The sequence below is a fragment of the Gigantopelta aegis genome, chromosome 1 (assembly GCF_016097555.1).
Source record: "Gigantopelta aegis isolate Gae_Host chromosome 1, Gae_host_genome, whole genome shotgun sequence".
In the NCBI taxonomy this organism is placed as follows: Eukaryota; Metazoa; Mollusca; class Gastropoda; order Neomphalida; family Peltospiridae; genus Gigantopelta; species Gigantopelta aegis.
This window is the reverse complement of record NC_054699.1, coordinates 16085320-16110090: the sequence shown is the minus strand read 5'-3', so window position 1 is coordinate 16110090 and position 24771 is coordinate 16085320. Positions and strand designations below refer to the sequence as shown.

General features: G+C 38.4%; 1 protein-coding gene across 4 annotated transcripts in view; it reads left to right on the top strand.

Annotated features, from left to right (window-relative positions):
- The window catches only part of LOC121371158 (peripheral plasma membrane protein CASK-like), a 492097-nt gene that overhangs the window by 191876 nt on the left and 275450 nt on the right, over nucleotides 1-24771 (top strand). For all 4 annotated transcript variants that reach the window (XM_041496867.1, XM_041496847.1, XM_041496839.1 and 1 more), the window contains exon 5: nucleotides 20507-20584. In XM_041496867.1, the coding sequence (XP_041352801.1) occupies nucleotides 20507-20584 (78 nt within the window). The remainder of the gene's footprint in view (nucleotides 1-20506; nucleotides 20585-24771) is intronic.

Sequence of the window (24771 nt, the reverse complement as noted above, 5' to 3'; positions counted from 1 at the left end):
CAAAATTAATGACACTTATCATTACTGTATGATTTTCTTAACCCTAAACCTAACCCATATTCTTTCTAGGAGAGGCCCCCCCACCCCCATACACGTGTCAGCATTATAAATATTCAATTGCATAGTGCAATACCCAAAAATTTCTTTCTGGCATAAACACTGAGACCCATTATTGATTTTTGTTTTATTATTTTTTATATTAGTACATGTATGAGCATAACACATTCTGTGAAATGTGACATCTGTCCAAAACCCAGCACCGTCAGTGGCCTGTTAGGAAATGGAATTTTTATTTAATGACACCCCAGCACATTGTTTAATCAGTGGCTGTTAGGAAATTGATTTTTTATTTAATGACACCCCATCACATTGTTTAACCAGTGGCTGTGAGGAAAGGAATTTTTTGTTAATGACACCCCAGCACATTGTTTAATCAGTGGCCGTCAGGAAATGGAATTTTTATTTAATGACACCCCAGCACATTGTTTAATCAGTGGCCGTGAGAAAAGGAAAGACATTTTTATTTAATGACACCCCAGCACATTCTTTAACCAGTGGCTGTCAGGAAATTTAATTTTTATTTAATGACATGTCAGTACATTGTTTAATCAGTGACTGTATGGAAAGGAAAATATTTTTTTATTTAATGACACCCCAGCACATTGTTTAATCAGTAGCTGTTAGGAAATATATTTTTTATTTAATGTCCACCAACAACCCAGAATTTTGTTAACTTTTTTTTTTTTAAGTATGAATTTACACTGAGCTAAACCCCCCCCCCCCCAAACAAAACAAAACAAAACAACAAAAAAACAAAAAACCACACCAGTACAATGACAAATACCCAACAAATTTGAACTACTTGTATGCACTTTACTCGGGTCACACCTGTTACTCTGGCAGTTGGTGAAGCAGACTGGAAATCATCTACCCCACCACCTAGGCCTGTAGTTGGTTTTATTGATTTGCATACTGTAACCCCATCTATTCACATAATAAAATTTTATTTTTTTTAAATTTGAAATTTAAAAAACATTGTAATCGATAAATGCATTTAGAATGTCCAAATTGATCAAATCGTTTCAAAATTCTGTTTGGCAGTTGGAATAAAAAAGGAAAAGAATTGTTATATAGAAAATTATTGTTGACAAAAGTCCATATTTAGCTGCTATGAACAATAGTAGGATTCCAAATGGCAATGAATATACAGATCTTTATATTGTAATCCACAGAATGTCGTTTTAATAATGGGGGAAAAGGCTGTGTTGTTTGAAAACATGATACAATGGCTACAAACTTCAAATAGTCCCTTGAAGCTTTTTTTTTCTTTTTTCTTTTTCTTTTCTTTTTTTGTATTGATCTTTGGCGTGTGTCACACAATTGATTTAAACATTGCCTGGAGAATTTTTCCAAAAATAAAAGAAAAATTTGCATAACATTAAGGTACTTGATGAAATCATTGATGTTACATGAAATTGATTTTTTCTTCTGCATATGCAATGGTCAGAGTTAAATAAGTACACTGATTCAAAAGTATCGAAGTCAAACTCTGTTAAATGCTATATTTTCCTGAAAGGCTGTAAGAGAATGTGTATGTAAAACACACAAAAAAGAAGAAAATATTTGTATTGCAGCAGGTATTTTTTCTCATTCCAACCAGTTCACCATAACTAGTCGCAGGCTGTGGCATGTGCTTTCCTGTCTGTGCATGTAAAAGATCCCTTGCTGCATTAGGAAAAATGTATCGGGTTTCCTCTGATGACTACGAGTCAGAATTACCAAATGTTTGACATCCAATAGTCGATGATTGGTGAATCAGTGTGCTCTAGTGGTGTTGTTAAACAAAACAAAATGTTTTTTACAGCAGATAGTAAAACGGTGAAATATAGGTTTTACTTTTCTGGCAGTGTCATGCAGTGGCATTGATGGTGTTAACTTTTGTGTTTACTTGTAGCTCAGTGTCAAAGTTTAACATTAGTTCCATTTCTCACAAACTTGGTTTGTAGTTACATCTATGAATTTTCATCTTAATGCATATTTTTAAAAATACCCTAAAATTTATTAAATTAAAATGTTTGTTCAATTATCAATATAAAAAGAAACTGTAAAAAAAAAGGTGAAAAGCTCAACAAGAAACAAAAAAAATACCCAACAACAACTAGTATAAAATTAATAGAAATTACATGAAGAGTGAAGCATCTGGAAAGTTACGTGTAGTTTCTTGTCCTGACATCCAATGAGATAGTTGTCAAGAGAATTAATATGTCAGACAAATGAACTGAGAATTATTCTAAGTCATTCCATGTGTATGCGTGTTGCAATGTAAATGACTTGTGATCAGCATTCATGGCTTCCTAGCCCTACAAGCCATGCGTGGTGTGGTGTTGATGATCACAAGGTTTTAATACGGACATGAACTCTCCATTAGTATCACCACTGTTGACATCAACATGACGCTCTCGCACACAATGATTTCATTCTACACAAATACACGGTTTTGCCGATGATTTTGTTGATGGTTCTGTTAATGGTTTTGTCCAGGGTTTTGTCGATGGTCCAGGGTTTTGTCCAGGGTTTTGTCAATGGTTTTGTCCAGGGTTTTGTCAGTGGTTTTGTCCATGGTTTTGTCAATGATTTTGTCCAGGGTTTTGTCCAGGATTTTGTCCATGGTTTTGTAAATGATTTTGTCCATGGTTTTGTCCATGATTTTGTCCATGGCTTTGTTCAGGGCTTTATCCATGGTGTTGTCCAGGGTTTTGTCCAAGGTTTTTTCCATGGTTTTGTCCATGGTGTTGTCCAAGGTTTTTTTCCATGGTTTTGTCCAAGGTTTTGTCCAAGGTTTTGTCCATGGTGTTGTCCATGACTTTGTCCAAAGTTTTGTCCAGGGTTTTGTCCAAGGTTTTGTACAGGGTTTTGTACATGGTTTTGTACAGGGTTTTGTACATGGTTTTGTCTGATTTTTTTAGGGTTTTGCGCATGATTTTGTTCAGGGTTTTGTCTGTGATTTTGTTTCATGGTTTTGTCCATGATTTTGTTCAGGGTTTTTACCAGGGTTTTGTCCAGGGTTTTGGCCATTGTTTTGGTCATTGTTTTGGCCATGGTTTTGTCCATTGTTTTGTCCATGATTTTGTCCATTGTTTTGTCCATGATTTTGTCCATTGTTTTGTCCATGGTTTTGTCCATGATTTTGTCCATTGTGTTGTCCATGGTTTTGTCCATTGTTTTGTCCATGGTTTTGTCCATTGTTTTGTCCATGATTTTGTCCATGGTTTTGGTCAGGGTGGTCAGTCATGGCTTTATATTGCATCAAAGTCGAGGCGATAAACATTATGTTCAAAATGCATGCATGTATGCTCAAAATAATCACACCCAATTTAAGTACAAACATGCTGACCTCAAAATATTTCACCTCGAAACCACTGAAATGTTATGTTTAATTACATTAAAATAACCTGAAATGCATGTCTGAATATTGACAACTCTACAGTTCCTTTTTTAAATATTAGTACATAACCTTTCTAAACTGGATACCCCTTAAACCAGACTTTTTGCAGGGTCTCATGAGTGTCTGTTTCAGAGGGGTTTTACAGTATTTACAAACCAAACTTTTTCTTTTCTTTTTTTGTTTTAAATAAGTAAAGTTTGTTTTATTTAACAGTGCCACTAGAGCACATTGATTTTTTTATCTTATCATCGGCTATTGGACATCAAACATATGGTAATTCTGACACTGTTTTTTAGAGGAAACCCGCTGTTGCCACATAGGCTACTCTTTTATGACAGGCAGCAAGGGATCTTTTATTTGCGTTTCCCACAGGCAGGATAGCACAAACCATGGCCTTTGTTGAACCAATTATGGATCACTGGTCGGTGCAAGTGGTTTATACCTACCCATTGAGCCTTGCGGAGCACTCACTCAGGGTTTGGAGTCGGTATCTGGATTAAAAGTCCCATGCCTCGACTGGGATCCAGACCCAGTACCTACCAGCCTGTAGACCGATGGCCTAACCTCGAAACCACTGAAATGTTATGTTTAATTACATTAAAATAACCTGAAATGCATGTCTGAATATTGACAACTCTACAGTTCCTTTTTTAAATATTAGTACATAACCTTTCTAAACTGGATACCCCTTAAACCAGACTTTTTGCAGGGTCTCATGAGTGTCTGTTTCAGAGGGGTTTTACAGTATTTACAAACCAAACTTTTTTTTGTTTTTTTTTGTTTTAAATAAGTAAAGTTTGTTTTATTTAACAGTGCCACTAGAGCACATTGATTTTTTTATCTTATCATCGGCTATTGGACATCAAACATATGGTAATTCTGACACTGTTTTTTAGAGGAAACCCGCTGTTGCCACATAGGCTACTCTTTTATGACAGGCAGCAAGGGATCTTTTATTTGCGTTTCCCACAGGCAGGATAGCACAAACCATGGCCTTTGTTGAACCAATTATGGATCACTGGTCGGTGCAAGTGGTTTATACCTACCCATTGAGCCTTGCGGAGCACTCACTCAGGGTTTGGAGTCGGTATCTGGATTAAAAGTCCCATGCCTCGACTGGGATCCGGACCCAGTACCTACCAGCCTGTAGACCGATGGCCTAACCACGACACCACTGAGGCCAGTGTTTTAAATAAGAGCCACCCACATGCATCTGTTGCAGTAATTGACAATATACGACTAAAACTGATTAATTCTAAACTTAGAAATTAAGACTGTGGAGGTCGTTATACAATTAAGGGTTTTAACTTGACCTAATGGTGCCTCACAGGATTGGAGGCATTGCTATGTTACCTAATACTCAGTCAAATTTGGTATGGCCCTCTGGGAGTATGGCAACAAATTTAGTATGCTAACGCTGATGCATTGTCAAATTATCCTGTCAGGTGCCCGGAATATGTCTGGTCTTTAGAGTGGATAAGTCAGTCACAAGAAATTAAACAGTTTCTGGGAATTTCCTGCTGGACGACAGATAAGAATGGAGGAAATTAAATATTACCTTTGTGGGTGATCTGATTAAACTTATCACTTAACTTTATTCTGATTGGCTGAATAAACTGAAACAACATTGTTGTGATTGGCCGTTGAGGAAAATTGAAGAACATTGCTTGCGATTGGCTGAGAACCATTTTTAAAAATTAACATTGCTGTTGGTTGGCTGAGAAACTTTCAGTATTGTTGTGATTGGCTGAGGACCGTATAACTTTACTGTGATTGGATGAGAAAGTTGTAGCATTGCTGTGATTGGTTGACAGTACTTTTTTTTACTGGCCTCAGTGGTGTTGTGGTTAAGCCATCGGACATTCAATTCAATTCAATTCATTTATTAACCGTGAACATTTACAGTTCATCAGTTATACATACAAATACACATACAACCATGGGCGTCAATCGGTGGGGGACAGGGGGGACGCGTCCCCCTCACTTTTCAATGCGGGGGGACAATCTATATTAGTGTCCCCCCTACTTTTTCATTTAGCAAAAGCAAGAACAACAACACCACCAACAAAAACAACAACAGCAATAACAAAAAACAAACAAAAATTAAAAGTTTAACCACTAATGTGTAGCTTTATGATTTTCATTGACATTCCTTTATCTGACACACACACACAGACACACACACACACACACACACACACACACACACACACACACGTCGTCTCCCCCCACCCCCACCCCCCACCCCACTTTTAAAGCCGGATTGGCGCCCATGTATACAACAATGACACAATGGAAGGTGTTGGCATGAAAAGGACATGGAGAATATAAATTCTTTTGTATAGAACTCTGTATATAGACTATTTAACTATTGATTCTCGTCTTTTAAACATTTTGAACAGATATTTCACTAATTTACATAAATCATTTACATTGTTAGTTGATAGTAATTCTATCAATTTAAACATAGATGGGTGGATTCTGTAATATTTCTTGATATATAAATCACTGAAAAACGGACAACATAATATGAGGCTGGTAGGTACTGGGTTCACAGCCCGGTATCGGCTCCCACCCAGAGCGAGTTTTAATGACTCGATGTGTAGGTGTAAGACCACTTCACCCTCTTCTCTCTTACTAACAACTAACAAATAACCCACTGTCCTTGACAAACAGCCCAGATAGCTGAGGTGTGTGCCCAGGACAGCATATTTGAACCTTAATTGGATATAAGCACGAAAATAAGTTGAAAAAAACAACAGAAAAACTAAAAAGTAGCAAGTTTTCTCTCTAAGACTATTTGTCAAAATTAAAATATGTTTGACAACCAGTAGCCAATGATGAATAAATCAATGTGCTCTGGTGATGTAATAATTTAAAAAAACCCACCTAACTTTATTTAGGTCTGGTTATCCTGTTTGGGGGGGCGGGGGGGGAGGACATAGCCCAGTGGTAAAGCACTCGCTTGATGCGCAATCGGTGGGCTATTTCTCGTTCCAGCCAGTGCTTCACAACTGGTGTAACAAAGGCTGTGGTATGTACTATCCTGTCTGTAGGATGGTGTATATAAAAGATCCTTTGTTGCTAATCGAAAAGAGTAGCCCATAAAATGGCAACAACGGGTTTCATCTCTCTATATCTGTGTGGTCCTTAACCATATGTCTGACGCCATATAACCATAAATATACTAGCGAAAAAAATTAACAGTGTAACCTAAAAAATCAGATAAAATTAACACCGCTCAATATGTTAGCCTGATGTTTTGCACAGTTGACCAGTGAACGCACCACCACACAATCGCTGGGTCAATGCCATATTGGCATGTGCCGTTTTACTTCTTGAACATGGGTCTGTTTTTCACGCTTTTTCCACCCAACATTTTACTGCTTCAGCTTTTGTTAACTTTGCTACTGTTGGTCATTGTTTGGCAACCAGGGGAACAGAAAAGCAGGTTTTTTCGGTTGAAAGTGGTTGTAGAGCAATGCCCATGCTAAATGAAAATGACCGCCTTCGCGCAATTGGTATGATCCAGGCTGGTATGCTCCATCGCGCTGTTGCTACGCAATTTGGTGTCCACATAAACACTATTCAGGCTTTGTGGAGACGTTTTCAACAATTTGGTAATGTCAAATACCGACCACATGCAGGTCGTCCATGTGTGACGTCACGACAGCAGGACAATCATATCCGACTCATGCACCTCAGGAATCGCTTCCAAACAGCAAGTCTGACAGCGCGGACCATTCCTGGATTGCGTGCCATCAGCCCCAGAACTGTACAGAATTGATTACGTGAATGGCATATCTAGCCGCGATGTCCGGCTGTCCGGTTGTCCGGCCAGTTTTGCTAAGACGCCATCATGTAGCATGTCTAGCTTGGTGTAGAAGACACTTGCGCTTTAATCGCCGAGACTGGGTTGGTATTCTGTTTACGGACGAATCCATGTTTCACTTAGACAGCAGCGACGGCCATTCAAGAGTCTATCGTCATGTTGGAGAACATTTTAGTGATGCCTGTGTTGTGGAGCAATGTGTATTTGGCGGAGCTGAGTGCATCGTTAAATAAAACATTTCTTTCTTCTTTTCCTATATGTTTGACAACCAATAGCCAATGATTAATAAATCAATGTGCTCTAGTGGTGTCATTAAACCCCCCCCCCCCAAAAAAAAAAAAAAACCCTTTATTTAGGTCTGATCATACTGGTTGGGCCTTTTTAAAGATCTAGTTACTCTATTTGGGCCTCTTACATTGTAAGATGGTATATGTTTGAACATTGCTTGGTAACAAAGTGTTTTATGATTATCATGGGCAGAGATAGCCTACTATTATACTGGCATTAGGAGGCTATAAGGTGTAGCTCCATGATGGCGAATCTGATTATGACGATAGTTGTGATCCGGATTTCGGGAGATAGCCATGCTGCAGAATTACGCCAATTCCGGTACTTATTTCTCAGTGGTGCCTCAAGTATCGAAGGAATCTTGCTGTATTCATATCAAAGCACCGGCTGTATTTATGGGTAATTTGTTAAGGAAGCCGACTTGTCGGTTAAAATCAGTTTTATTGAAATGGTCACACTTAGCCCATAGCGTGACACTTAGTGTCTGAAACCTACAGAGCAGGATGTAGTCCATAGGGTAAAGTGATTGCTTGATGTGTGGTCGGTCAAGGATCGATCACTGTCATTGGGCTATTTTTCATTCCAGCCAGTACTCCACAACTGATATAACAAAGGCTGTGGTACATATGTGCTATCCTGTCTGGGATGCTGCATATTAAACATCCCTTGCTGCTAACTGAAAAGAGTAGCCAATTGTGTGGCAGCAGCAGTGGGTTTCCTTTCTCAATATATGTGTGGTCCTTAACCATGGGCCTAATTCACAAAGCTCTCTTAGGCTCTGCTAGACAACACTTTTAGCATTGCACTGCAATATCGCAAAGTTGTGAAAGTTTAGTGAATTGGGCCACATATGTGTTCTCCTGTCTGTGGGACAGTGCATATAAAAGATCCCTTGCTGCTAATCAAAAAGAGTAGCCCATGAAGTGGCGACATTGGGTTTCCTCCCTCAATATCTGTGTGGTTCTTAACCATATGTCCGACGCCATCTAACCATAAATAAAATGTGTTGAGCGCATCGTTAAATAAACCATTTCCTTCCTTCTTTCCTTCCAATGATTAATTAATCATTGTGCTCTAGTGGTGTCATTAAACAAAACAAACTTTAACTTTTTTTGGAATTTATATTCTAGTGAAAATAGGAAAACAAGCATTTAGAAATGTGTTATCCCAGTTAAAACATTTTAGTTGATATTAATATTAGTTACATATATTATTGAGTAATAAGTGAAATAAACAGTATGAAATGTATATTCCAGATTAGAGAAATAAGCATTTGGGGATTTATGTCCAAAGTCCAAACAAAAACATTATTTATTTTAATTAAATGAAACAACATTGTGGAATCATATTATAGTCCATTCACCCAAGCATTTGGGAATTTATGTCCAAAGTCCAAACAAAAACATTATTTATTTTAATTAAATGAAACAACATTGTGGAATCATATTATAGTCCATTCACCCAAGCATTTGGGAATTTATGTCCAAAGTCCAAACAAAAACATTATTTATTTTAGTTAAATGAAACGACATTGTGGAATCATATTGTAGTCCATTCACCCAAGCATTTGGGAATTTATGTCCAAAGTCCAAACAAAAACATTATTTATTTTAATTAAATGAAACAACATTGTGGAATCATATTATAGTCCATTCACCCAAGCATTTGGGAATTTATGTCCAAAGTCCAAACAAAAACATTATTTATTTTAGTTAAATGAAACGACATTGTGGAATCATATTGTAGTCCATTCACCCAAGCATTTGGGGATTTAAAGTGCTCAGAAGTATATATGCATGGAGTCCAGATTGAATTTATTTTCAATAAGAGCTTGCATTGATTTTCCCCACTAGTGCATGCCAAGTATGTTTTAGCATTACGGCTAATGCATGTGTACATTGGCAATGCCTGTATCTTATATTGTCACATTACGAAGACGCTTAATAGGACAAATTATTATTCTACCGGATAGATCTACTTCTGGACGTAATCATTAACACGATAAGTCTGGAAATGTTAGCAAGCATAAAATGTTAGCAAATTTAGCGAGGCCATACACAGGAATGTGATTTTTCTGCTTTTTATCTGATTTCAGCTTTTTTGTGTAAAATAATTTTCACAAAGTTTACTATAGACTGGATTTGATCTGCATGAAATGCTAATTTTTTTTACCTAAAAATGGTACCGAGATTTCCACTTTTTTTTGCATAAAATAATTTTCACAAAATAGACTGGATTTGATCAGAAATGCTAAAAAAAATTACCTTTATTTAGATATTTAAGATATATTTAAGCTTTTGAAAGATATTTTCAGCTTTTATTTTAAAATAGGTAAAACATTACTGCATACAAGACGCTAATATTTCATGACGCTAAATTTAAAGAGACGTTTAACTCACGGTTCAAAAAACTTTTGTGTGATTGTTTTTGTCTTTTATTAGCTGAATTCACAGCAATCGTTACATGCTATTGAGTATTTATATGGTTTCAGACATATGGTTAAGGACCACACAGATATTGAGGGAGGAAACCCACTGTCGCCACCTCATGAGCTACTCTTTTTGATTAGCAGCAAGGGTTCTTTTATACGCACCATCCCATAGACAGGATAGCACATACAGCCTTTGATGTATCATTTGTGGTGCCTTAATCATCAGATGTCAAACATTTGGTAATTATGACTCGTAGTCATCAGACGAAACCCGCTACATTTTTCCATTTGCAGCAAGGGATCTTTGATATGTACGGCCTTGGATGTACCAGTGGTGGTGCACTGCCTTGGACGTACCAGTGGTGGTGCACTGCCTTGGACGTACCAGTGGTGGTGCACGGCCTTGGACGTACCAGTGGTGGTGCACTGCCTTGGACGTACCAGTGGTGGTGTGCACTGCCTTGGACGTACCAGTGGTGATGTGCACTGTCTTGGACGTACCAGTGGTGGTGCACTGCCTTGGACGTACCAGTGGTGGTGCACTGCCTTGGACGTACCAGTGGTGGTGCACTGCCTTGGACGTACCAGTGGTGGTGTGCACTGCCTTGGACGTACCAGTGGTGATGTGCACTGTCTTGGACGTACCAGTGGTGGTGCACTGCCTTGGACGTACCAGTGGTGGTGCACTGCCTTGGACGTACCAGTGGTGGTGCACTGCCTTGGACGTACCAGTGGTGGTGTGCACTGCCTTGGACGTACCAGTGGTGATGTGCACTGTCTTGGACGTACCAGTGGTGGTGCACTGCCTTGGACGTACCAGTGGTGGTGCACTGCCTTGGACGTACCAGTGGTGGTGCACTGCCTTGGACGTACCAGTGGTGGTGTGCACTGCCTTGGACGTACCAGTGGTGATGTGCACTGTCCTTGGACGTACCAGTGGTGGTGCACTGCCTTGGACGTACCAGTGGTGGTGCACTGCCTTGGACGTACCAGTGGTGGTGCACTGCCTTGGACGTACCAGTGGTGGTGTGCACTGCCTTGGACGTACCAGTGGTGGTGTGCACTGTCTTGGACGTACCAGTGGTGGTGCACTGCCTTGGACGTACCAGTGGTGGTGCACTGCCTTGGACGTACCAGTGGTGGTGCACTGCCTTGGACGTACCAGTGGTGGTGCACTGCCTTGGACGTACCAGTGGTGGTGCACTGCCTTGGACGTACCAGTGGTGGTGCACTGCCTTGGACGTACCAGTGGTGGTGCACTGCCTTGGACGTACCAGTGGTGGTGCACTGCCTTGGATGTACCAGTGGTGGTGCACTGCCTTGGACGTACCAGTGGTGGTGTGCACTGCCTTGGACGTACCAGTGGTGGTGTGCACTGCCTTGGACGTACCAGTGGTGGTGTGCACTGTCTTGGACGTACCAGTGGTGGTGCACTGCCTTGGACATACCAGTGGTGGTGCACTGCCTTGGACGTACCAGTGGTGGTGCACTGCCTTGGACGTACCAGTGGTGGTGCACTGCCTTGGACGTACCAGTGGTGGTGCACTGCCTTGGACGTACCAGTGGTGGTGCACTGCCTTGGACGTACCAGTGGTGGTGCACTGCCTGAAGCGAGAAGTAGCCCACTGAGGAATGTTTGTTTTAGTATAGTTTGGCATAGGGGAGATCCGTAAATTACCTGTATGTATGCACAAGATCTGTAATTTCCCCCACATGTAAAGTTTTTGTATGTTTGATCATTAATCCCCCTTCTCCCATGTACTGGCATATATTGTGTTTTCACATTGAAAAGTACATTGGATACAATGACAGGCCTCTCAGACCTCCTATATTTCCTACATTTCCTATATTTTTATAGGATCCTATAAAACTCCTATATTGAGATTCATTTCCGATATTTGACTCAATTGCTTTGCCAAAATGCCGATGAATAAAATATGTTACCGAGTTATATTCGCAGTGAAATTCAAAAGATGCTTTGAATGTGGGAGATCTGTATTAAGTGCCGATCAAGATCCTGCTCACCTGATGAGGTGAGGAGGATGTATTACTGATACAAGATGCACCAACATTCAAAGAATCCTGGATATGGAAATGAACTGCTGGCAAGCCTTGGTATATATTTGTTGAGGTAGTAGATGGTATCTTGTGTACATACGCAAGGTAAAAACATACCATTAGTAATATAAATGTCTTTAGAAATCCACGTAAAATGCCTATAATCATGATAATCGGTCCAAATTTTCCTATAAAACTCCTATATTTTGGTATGTGAATTCCTATGTTTCCTATATTTTAATACGTACAGGTGGCTAGGAGGCCTGCAAGGAAGAGCTTGGCATATGTACTCTATCAGTAAACCCCTCTCCCCTTGTACTCTACCAGTGGACCCTCTCTCCCCTTGTACTCTACCAGTGGACCCCCTCTCCCCTTGTACTCTACCAGTGGACCCCCTCTCCCCTTGTACTCTACCAGTGTACCCCCTCTCCCCTTGTACTCTATCAGTGGACCCCCTTTCCCCTTGTACTCTATCAGTAAACCCCTCTCCCCTTGTACTCTCTTTGTAAGTAATGTCCAAACCTTCTCTCTCTGTCCATCTCCCCCCCCCCCCCCCCCACACACACACACACATCAGGGTGTACAGAGTTTTTGGATGGCACTGTAGCTGATCTATGAAGTACTGAGTAGGTAAAAGTTGGCATGACTTAACCGGAGAGTAACTATAGTTTTTGGATGGCACCGTAGCTGATCTATGAAGTACTGAGTAGTTAAAAGTTGGCATGACTTACCAGAGAGTAACTATAGTTTTGGCATGGCTTCTTCAGTTGAGGTGCGGGACTTAGCCCAGTGGTAAAGCGCTCACCCGATGCATGGTCGGTCTGGTATCAATCCCTGTTGGGTTATTTTTCGTTCCAGCCAGTGCACCACGACTGGCATATCAAAGGCTGTGGTATGTACTACCTTGTCTGTGGGATGGTGCATATAAAAGATCCCTTGCTGCTATTCGAAAAGAGTAGGTCATGAAGTGGCGACAGCGGGTTTCCTCTCTCAATATCTGTGTGGTCCTTAATCAAATGTCTGATGCCATATAACCGTAAATAAAATGTGTTGAGTGTGTCGTTAAATAAAACATTTCTTTCTTTTGCTGCTAATAGAAAAGAGTAGCCCATGAAATGGCGACAGCGGGTTTCCTCTCTCAATATCTGTGTGGTCCTTAATCAAATGTCTGACGCCATATAACCGTAAATAAAATGTGTTGAGTGTGTCGTTAAATAAAACATTTCCTTCCTTCCTTCTTCAGTTGCTCCTGAATAAGTACAGTTTAATGTGTCTCATTTAGTAAACTTTGGATTGGCTCAACTGAGGTTATCCGAATAAGTAAAGTTAGATATGACATCTAAAATCCTCTGAAGTTTGACTAGGCTTATCTTCTGAGTACATATGTAGGTAAAGTTTGGCTTAGCATATCTTCTGAATAAGTAAAGTTTGGCTTAGCATATCTTCTGAGTAAGTAAAGTTTGGCTTGGCTTATTTAATGTTCTCTGAGTAAGTAAAATGTAGTATGTCTCACATTGTCCTCTGAGTATACAAGGAAAGCTTGTTTTGTCTCATGTAAGTTCTCTAAGTATGTGCATCTAATGTAAAGTTTATTGACCTGTGAATACATAATTATGGCATGGCACATGCAAAGTCTCTGTGTAAGTAAATTTTGCAAGGCTTGTCTAATATAAAGTTCATTGACCTCATAATAAATAATTATGTCAGGACACATGAAAATTTAACAAGGCTTGTCTATAATGTAAAGTTTACTGACCTCTGAATAAATAATTATGGCATGGTACATGCAAAGTCCTCTGTGTAAGTAAATTTAACAAGGCTTGTCTAATGTAAAGTTTACTGACCTCTGAATTATGGCATGGCACATGCAAAGTCCTGTGAGTATGTAAATTTGACATGGCTTCTGAGTATGTAAATTTGACATGGCTTCTGAGTATGTAAATTTGACATGGCTTCTGAGTATGTAAATTTGACAAGGCTTCTGAGTATGTAACTTTGACATGGCTTCTGAGTATGACAATTTGACACTGCATGTTAGGTGACAAGACATCTGAATTTACTCTTGTTTCCCTGGCAGAGATCAACATATTTATTGAAAACAAAAACACATGAGACATGCTCCAAGAGTACAACAACACGATGTCCCAGGAGATCAACATGCAAATATTCTGTGAAACTAAACAAGCATTTCTATAGTCTGTCCCATCAATTTATAAAAAAAAAAATTATACATAATTTCAGTTTGGTTTGACAAAAGAAGAAAAGTAAAAGTGTTTTGAAAATAACAAAATATTACAATTTTTGTGTGAAATTTGCAAATGGATCGGCTAAAAAAGAAATAACTTGTAGTAAATTTTATAGTATGACAAAAAGGCATTCCCTGTGGGACGGACTATAATTGTGTAGTGAAGATGAGCTGTAGAATTGATGAAACAAGAGAACTTTGTTTGCCATATTTTATTGATACACGACCCAATAATTACTTTGTGGAAAGAAACAGTGCAGAAATTCAATGCCATGCATTAATACACATGCATTTTTGTTAATTGAATGCAGTGTGGTTTAATCTTTCATGTAGCAGCAAAGATTCACTTTCCCCACAGACAGGGCAGCAATAATTCATGTTCGGGGTGGAGCATAGCCCTGTTGTAAAGCACTCACTTGATGCGCGGTCATTCTAGGGTCGATCCCCGTCGATGGACTCATTGTGCTATTTCTCGTTCCAGCCAGTGCACCACGACTGGTATATCAAAGGCTGTGGTATGTGCTATCCTGTCTGTGTGATGGTGCTTATGAAAGATTCCTTGCTACTAATGAAAAATGTAGTCGGTTTCCTCTTTCCTCTAAGATTATATGTCAAAAATTACCAAATGTTTGACATCCAATAGCAGGGGGCCAGGACGAAGCCCAGTGGGATCGATCCCTGTCAGTTGGCTCATTGGGCTATTCTTGCTCCAGGCAATGTACCACAACTGGTACATCAAAGGCTGTGGTATGTGCTATCCTGTCTATGGGATGGTGCATATAAAAGATCCCTTGCTGATACTCGAAAAGAGTAGCCCATGAAGTGACACCAGCAGGTTTCCTCCCTCAATATTTGTGTGGTCCTTAACCATATGTCCGACGCCATATAACCGTAAATAAAATGTGTTGAGTGCGTCGTTAAATAAACCATTTCCTTCCTTCCAATAACCAATGATTAATACATCAATGTGCTCTACTGGCATCATTATAAACAAAACAAACTTGCTCTTTTTTTTAAATACATTTTAATTTTAACTTGTTTTCATGCTTATATCCAAAAGGTTCAAGCATACTGTCCAGGGCCCCTTCCCACGAAGCGATATTAGTTCCAAGATCACCTAAGTGCATAAGGTAGTTATATATGCACTTAAGGTGATCTTAGCGCTAAGAACGTTTCTTGAAACCAGTCCATAGTCACACACACCAGCTATGTGGACTGTCTACACAGGACAGTGGGTTAGTGGTTAGTTGTCACTGGTTAGTGAGAGAAGGAAGGAAATGTTTTATTTAATGACGCATGCACATTCAACACATTTTATTTATGGTTACATGGCATTGGACATATGGTTAAGGACCACACATATATTGAGAGAGGAAACCTGCTGTCACCACTTCAAGAGCTACTCTTTTCGATTAGCAGCAAAGGATGTTTTATATGCACCATCCCACAGACAGTTGTGATGGCATCTGCCATTGGAGAAGTAATACCTATATTTTGCCTTTTTACTGATGACTACAGTAGGAAAATTGTAACGGGTTTCCTCTGATGACTGTCAAAATTACCAAATTGTTTTGCGTTTATATATGTTTCTCGCAAACTATAAGTTCTAGGTCAGTGAAACTTGGTTTATAGTTGCACCTATGAATGTTCATTACAGTGCACTGAAAAGTTTTTGGTAGGTAAGATTTTTAATTCTGCAGAATTATTGTTAAACCTGACTCGTATAAATCTCTTTTTTTTTTCTTCTTTTTTTTCTTTCTTTTTTTTTGCAATACAATAATTAAAAAAAGATTTCAAAATGAATGAAATCTTGTTTGACTGTCACACGTCTAAAATAGTAAGTCGGATTATAAAAAAATTGTTTTCTTTAATGCCACCACTAGAGCACATTGATTTATTAATCACCGGCTATTGGATGTCAAACATTTAGTAATTTTGACATATAGTCTTAGAGAGGAAACCCGCTACATTTTTCCATTAGTAGCAAGGGATATTTTATATGCACTATCCCACAGACAGGATAGCACATACCACAGCCTTTGATATACCAGTCATGATGCAGTGGCTGGAACAAGAAATGGCCCAATGGGCCCACTGATGGGGATTGATCCTAAACTGACTGCGCATCAAGCGGGCATTTAACCACTGTGCCACATCATGCCCCTCTAAGAATATATGACTAATGGTCCTGAAAGATGCTCACTATAATCTTTATCATTTTTCTCTCCTGTCCATCGGTGGTGACCTGGCATTGACCTTTCTGTCCATTGTGATTAAGACTTGTAAATTGCTCCCATCTCCTTTTGGTGTTGTGCTGTTTGCTCTGACCTTCCCAGTGATTGTTATTTTGATGATATAAATGACTCCTTGTTACCAACAGTCTCAGCCAGTCAGCCAAGGCTACTTAGCTTGTCAACACATCATTGTTTTTCTCACACAGTAATGCTTTAGAGAAATATTTTGTTTGCAGGTATTGCTCACAAATCACTATTACAAATTTTAAAGTGACAGATCTCAGTGTTTAAACACTATGGGTGTATTTTTCACCATTTCAGCCATTTTTTTGATAATTGAAATCAGACATTACTTAAAATATTTTATTGTTTAGAATGAATGAATGAATGAATGAATGAATGAATGAATGAATGAATGAATGAACGAACGAACGAACGAACGAACGAACGAACGAACGAACGAACGAACGAACGAACGAACGAACGAACGAACGAATGAATGTTTAACGACACCCCAGCACAAAAATACACATGGGCTATTGGATGTCATCAGAAGTTTGTTTAGAATATCCATTACTGTACATCTGAAGTGTTTATGGCCATCCTGGAGTTTGTAAAGCCACAAAATAAATGTTTTGATAATTCTAAAAATGCATGTAAGAAGTAAAGATTATTGAGATGAGCTCAAGTGTAATTTTAAAAGATATTTCCCTCTTTCAATTTCACAGATTTTTGTTTCACTTTAGATATTGTAACTTTATCTAGATATGTTACAGGTTTGTAGGTTAACCAAACACAGGTGTAGGAAGGTGCCAAAAGGTGTAGGGGGAGGTGGCACACACATATATACATATATATATAAATACATGTATAAATATATTTTAAAAAAATATCGCTGCTCCCACAAAGTGGGGGGCACATGCCTCCCTGCCCCCCACTTCCTATGCCAGTGCCAAGTTTGGTCTCTTATTTTCATGGGTTCAAACTAGTGTCCACAACTTCAGACAGGACAGTACATACCACTGACTTTGCTGTACAGGAGGTGGGATATAGCCGATTCAGTAGATTAATTGCTTACCCGAGATGACTGGATCAAAGATTTGAATTGCCTCTAATTGGGTTTTCCTCTGTCCCATGCAATCCAGTGCTCCACAACTGATATATCACAGGCTTGTATGGTCCTGTATGTGGGGAAAGTACATACATGTATAAAAGATCACCTGCTGCTTATAGAAACTTGCACCAGATCCTCTCAGAAGACTTAAATGATTAATTAACCAATGTGCGTTAGTGACAAAATAAAACAAACTTTAACTTTATTTACCAAGGGTGGGACGTAGCCCAGTTTTTAAAATTTTATAGGAAAGCATGCCCCTAACCCCTTGGAAACTTGTCTTTGCGTCCTCGATCTCAGTCAGCACGTGCCCCCACCACCCACCCCCCCACCTCCCAATGTCTACTGGGTTCCACCAGGTCTGTTATTTTCTTGACTATACCGGATTTGTGGCTTCCTCACTTCCTCTGTCATGTCAGTATTTCATGAATTATTATTAATTTTTTTTTTCTTCTTCATATTTTTGTAAAGTTATGATGACATCTGAGATATGACATGTAATTATGAAATCTCCGACAGCTTGGAAATTTCCTGTCATCCTGCCAGTGTGCCGTATTTGATAGAATCTTTCTTCTTTTCTTTTTTTTCTTTTTCCTTCTTTTTTTTCAAACAGATAAATGTTTTTTCATTGGCCTTGCAACTGCTCTGACACCTAGCTCGGAGCCAGTTGGACGTAATTACTGGATTTGCATATGGACCGCACACTAATTTAGTGTGTGCCTGATAGATACCATCGATGTAGGGAAACGGTGACAAGCATTATGTAACAGGATTGCTGAAGACCATGCGGGATGAAATAAAAATCCTGGACGGAGGCTCCAGGTTCTAACAGACCAAATCAATTCCTATTGCCGATAATGTTAACGTTTACTAATAAAACTGATATAAGCAGCATTTCAACACACCCAGGAAGTACAGCAATAAAAAGTGTGGCATCTCACATCTAATCTACCTGCAAGAAAATGGGGGGTCACATACAATTTAAGAGATTTAATTAATGTTTTTAATAGCAACCGTCATTTTTGCTGAAAATTGCAGTTCCATTTTTGGGGGTACCCCGCATTAGTTTCAACCTCTGGTATATACTGTATAACAACTGTATAACAAATAAAAGTATTTTTATTTATTGTCAATGGATAATAGTATTTTAGTTGTTGCCATAATGTTGACCTTGCAGTGTTAACTACTGTAAACTTTTGTTATGAAAATGTATTATATATGATTAGGAGAGTAAAATTAACTTGGTTGCTACTTGTGCAACCTTTAGCATTTCTCAGAATTCAAGATGGCGGTCTCGGCCATCTTGAATTTCGGCCAATTTTTAACTTTTGATCTCGATGACATAGAGGGTCATGTAATACCTCTTTTTAAGGGTTTTTCAGGATGGGGAGTTCATTTCTGGAGTTATTTTTTGGATACGGGGTCAAAGTCAGGGTCAAATCAGAGGTCAGAGGTCAAAATTGACCTAAAATTAGGAAAAAATCACCTCTATTGACCGATTATATATGGTTTGTTGCCTACCTATTCCAGAATGTCAGGGTTTACTAGGATGGGTAGGTAGGTACATGTATGTTTGATATGTCTACATGTAGGTAGGTCCTGGGTATTATTAGTAAAGTTGCCATAATGTTGACCTTGCAATGTTAACTACTGTAACGAGGAAATAAAGAGTATATTTATTCATCATCGACACTTGGCTCCCCTTCATCATCTTCGATATCCATCTGCTTGCTGGTGAAAGGACTACAGCAGATGCTGAGAAATGCTAAAGGTTGCACAAGTAGCAACCAAGCTAATTTTGCACTCCTAACTATATAAAATACATTTCCATAAAAAAAAGTTTACAGTAGTTAACATTGCAGGGTTTCATATAGGAAGTATAAGGGCGGCAATTACTACCAATCACACCCACTGCTGCTTTTACTCCGTAAATATATGATGGTGCACGTCGAACTTTGAAACGGAACTCTCTTCTTTGGTATTATGAACCTCTAGCAAGTCGACACCTGCATCCATGACAGGTGTTTGCAACAACAGCATGTTCTGAATGTGCATGTTAAAACCTATGACCTGACATGACCTAAACAAAAATGGGCCCAGAACTGTAAGGCTTGGATTTAATCAAATAGAGAATACTACATTAGTGTCCGATAAATACAAGTTATCTTAAAACGTATGTAACAAGTCAAAGCAAGTTGGATACATTTTTAATCAACGAGTTGTAAGATAAATGGTATCTAATAACAGATTCAAATGTAGTATTCTAGTTCTTACATATCCTTTAAAAAAAAAACAGTTTTAAAATAAATTTTAATGTCTCTTCCAACTAAAGAGTATTTACAGCCCTTGTGCTCGTAGTTAACTCATGTCTTACAGAGAAATCAATTTAAGGTTACTTATACGTCACAGTGAAATCGATTTTGATTGTGTTTTTTTCATTGGATGGTATGGCAGTGGCAACCTCGTCATCACCTTGGAGCAGCCATTCGTCTGTTTGGGCTATTTCTTGTTCCAGCCAGTGCACCACTACTTGTATTTTAAAAGGCCGTGGTATGTACTACCCTGTCTGTGGGATGGTGCATATAAAAGATCCCTTGCTACTAATCGAAAAGAGTAGCCCATGAAGTGGCGACAGCGGGTTTCCTCTCTCAATAACTGTGTGGTCCTTAACCATATTTCTGACACCATATAACTGTAAATAAAATGTGTTGAGTGCATCGTTAAATAAAACATTTTTTTCTTCTTTTTTTCTGTTATTTCTGTTTTCTGTTTTCAGTTTTGATGATCTTTCCATTTTGAGATTGTTCAAGAGATTGTCTGAGATAGTAATTAATAGTTATTTTTATTTTCTATTTTCAGTATGGATGGTGCTGATCTCTGTTTTGAAATTGTCAAAAGAGCGTCTGCCGGCTTCGTTTACAGTGAAGCTGTTGCCAGGTAAGGTGGTTGTCATGGCAACCAGTGAGAGAAGTGAATTTTTTTAATAACTGTATCTTTTCTTCATAAAATGTAGAGGACTACTTTTCACATTTAAGTATTTCGACGACTCATCATTTTTAAGGACCTTTTTAATTAACACTTGCAGGATCAATGGGGCTATTTCTTGTTCCAGCCAGTGCTTTTTCGACTTGATATTTTAAAAACCATTTTTGATTGTCTCTATTATTTTCACTATCTCATTGCAACCAGTGCACCACAACTGGTCAAAGGCTGTGGTATGTGCTTTCCTGTCTGTGGGAAAGTGCATATAAAAATCCCTTGCAGCATTAAGAAAAATGTAACGGATTTCGTCTGATGACAAGTCAGAATTACCAAATGTTTGACATCCATTAGCCAACGATTAATTAATCAATGTGCTCTAGTGGTGTCATCAAACAAAACAAACTTTAACTATTATTTTGACTAAGTCCTTTCGACTATGCCTTCTTCAGAGATACAATTTTGATCTGGGAATATGGTTTTATCGTTCAGATTTAATCCTGCATTTTGAGAGGAACCTTTTTTGATGCCTCGTCATTTTGAGAAAGATGCTTTTTAACTCTTTTGGCTTTGTCCTAATGAAAGGATCTGGTGTATGTATTGATTCTCCATTACAGTACATGCACAGCACAATACCCAGATCAGAATACGTTACATCTCATCAGAAAGATTGGCAAGTTCTTTTCACTGTACATCTTCAGCCTATAGAATTTCACTTTCATCATGATTGAATCTACAAAGGATTGATTTTTAAAAAATATATTATTTTGTTGAAGGGGTGACGGTTGGAGTGGGTGGGTGGAGAATATATACTGAGAGGCATAAATAATGCATTGGGTATTTCACTGATATTTTCTTATAGAAATATTATGTCATCAGTATTAGGCATGCAGACAAATGACATACTGGTAACAACTGTAACTGACAGAAGATAATATTCAAATTGGGATTTAAAAAAAATAAAATATGGTTTTAAACGAAAAACACAACTGGGGTTTTTGGCAATAAAACAGCAATTTTTTAACATTACTTACCATGGCATATTAAAAAAAGACAGAAAATACAAAAAAATGGTTGCTTTTATAGGGAGACAAGAGCAGGCAATGCACATGCAAAAAGATTTTCATATGCAATGCTATATTATTGTAATAAACACACCAGTTATGATTTTTGCTGAAAACTAATTTTATTCAAAAAAAATTCTGATTTCAACAAAATCCTCTTTCACTTAAAATTATTACTAATATATTATTTGTCAGCATAATTAATATATGTGATTTGACATTTCTATAAGAGATTATTCAGTGAAATACCGATTGCGTTATTTATGCCTCTCAGTATATTTATAACCATGCAAATTCACAGATGAAGAGACACCTACAAAAAGTCATCATCTTTCATTATGTAGATAGGTTTTTTTATGAATTAGCAACAGTCTGTATATGACCAATATATGAAGCAGTCTGTTTGACCAGTGAAGCAATCATGGGACAACTGATATGAATTATTGTTCTTGGTACTATTGTGCATGAAATGTGTGTGGTGACGTTAAAATTAGCATGATGATTTTGGTGTGGAAAACTGGTGTCGTGGTTAGGCCATTGGTCTACAGGCTGGTAGGTACTGGGTTCGGATCCCAGTCGAGGCATGGGATTTTTAATCCCGATACTGACTCCAAAGCCTGAGTGAGTGTTCCACAAGGCTCAATGGGTAGGTGTAAACTACTTGCACCGACCAGTGATCCATAATTGGTTCAACAAAGGCCATGGTTTGTGCTATCCTGCCTGTGGGAAGCACAAATAAAAGATCCCTTGCTGCCTGTCGTAAAAGAGTAGCATATGTGGCGACAGTGGGTTTCCTCTAAAAACAGTGTCAGAATGACCATATGTTTGACGTCCAATAGCCGATGATAAGATAAAAAATCAATGTGCTCTAGCGGCGTCGTTAAATAAAACAAACTTTACTTTGGTGCGGAACTACAATACTGTACATGCAGGGTAGGTAGTCTGGGATGTCTTCTGTTTAATTCAAAATAGCAATATAAAGCCACATTTTCTTTGAACTTCAAGGTGTACCTATAGCATTCATATTTATGAGGGTTAGTGGGTGGAGGGATGGATTTAAGTCAGTTGGTAGTGTGCTCGTCTGCAGAGCTTGAGTCATAAGATTGAACATCTTCGAAAAACCCATTGGATTTTTTCCCCCATCCCATCCAGTACGTGTTCTATGACTGATATATCAAAGGCTGTGGTATGTGTTGTCCTGTCTGTAGGAAATAACATATAAAAGATCCCTTGCTAATGGAAAACTATAGCAGTTTTCTCTAAGATTATTATAGGTCATAATTATCAAATGTTTGATATCCAATAGCTGATGATTAATAAATCAATGAGCTCTAGTGGTGTCGTTAAACAAAACAATGAAACTTTTATTATTTTCCTTATATTTAATTTCCACATATTGTTTCAGGGAGTTGATTTGGTGGAATCCCATAAATTAACAGGTTTGTTTTAAGACCATATATCAAAACTATCAAGTATTTCACAGGCAATAGCTTATGATTAATTAATCAATGAGCTCTAGTGGTGTTGTTAAACAAAACTATCAAGAATTTCACAGGCAATAGCTTATGATTAATTAATCAATGGGGCAGGATGTAGCCCAGTGGGAAAATGCTCTCTTGATGCGTGGTTGGTCTAGGATCGATCCCCGTCGGTGGGCCTTTTTGGCTATTTCTCGCTTCTCCCAGTGCACCACGACTTTATATCAAAGGCCGGGGTATGTGCTATCCTGTTTGTGGGATGGTGCCTATAAAAGATCCCTTGCTACTAATGGAAAAATGTAGCAGGTTTCATCTCTATGACTGTGTCAAAATTACCGTATGTTGGACATCCAATAGCAGATGATAAATAAATCAATGTGCTCTAGTGGTGTCGTTAAACAAAAAGAAAACTTTCTTAAAATTAACCAATGTGCTCTAGTAGTGTCATTCAACAAAACTGTTATTCCTTTCCATGAATTTCCTTTCCACATATGCGACCATTATTGTCTTAGAGATTTGATTTAGCGGAATTCATCCTGTAAATGAGTTTTGGCTGTGGCGTCCTCCATATTGAAAGGCAGCACACATTGAGGACTGGAGGTTCAAGGTATAATAACCAATGGTTTGAAGAAATAGCTAATAGTTATATGCCTGCTGTTGAATAATTTTCTGTTTGGTAGTTACCTCAATTAGTGCGGAAATCTCTGAACAGCGTGAGTGGAGAGGATGGCTTTTCAAGCATAATGGTATGAGATCACGTTAATAGCACCTGTATTACACGTGGTAATGATAGATTGCATGATGGTGCATTTTGGTCAAGCTGAGAAAAAATATATATACAGTGATGGAAAGAAAGAAGGGCTCACACTAACACTGATAGGGAAGAGTTGACTGCAGCCAAAACCTGCATGCATAATTTCAGCAAGATATCCATGTTGCTGACATTGAATTCCACATTACTGATGTTGGATTCCACATTACTAACATTGAATTCCACATTACTGATGTTGGATTCCACATTACTTATGTTGAATTTCACATTACTGACACTGAATTTCACATTACTTACATTGGATTCCACATTACTGACACTAAATTTCACATTACTGATACTGAATTCCACATTACTGACATTGAATTCCACATTACTGACATTAAATTCCATATTACTGACATTGAATTTCACATTACTGACATTGAATTCCATATTACTGACATTCAGTTTCACATTACTGACATTGAATTCCACATTACTGACATTGGATTACACATTACTGATGTTGGATTCAACAAAACTGACATTGAATTCCACATTACTGACACTGGATTACACATTACTGACACTGAATTCCACATTACTGACACTGAATTCCACATTACTGACACTGAATTCCACATTACTGATGTTGGATTCAACATTACTGACATTGAATTCCTTCTTACTGCAGACATTGATGTTCAGAAGTTAAAAAAAACTTTTGAAAACTATAGGCTATTGGGTCTCAAACATAGAGGAAACCTGCTATATTTGTTCATTAATAGCAAGGAATCTTTTATATGCACCATCCAACAGACAGGATAGCACATACCATGACCTTTGATA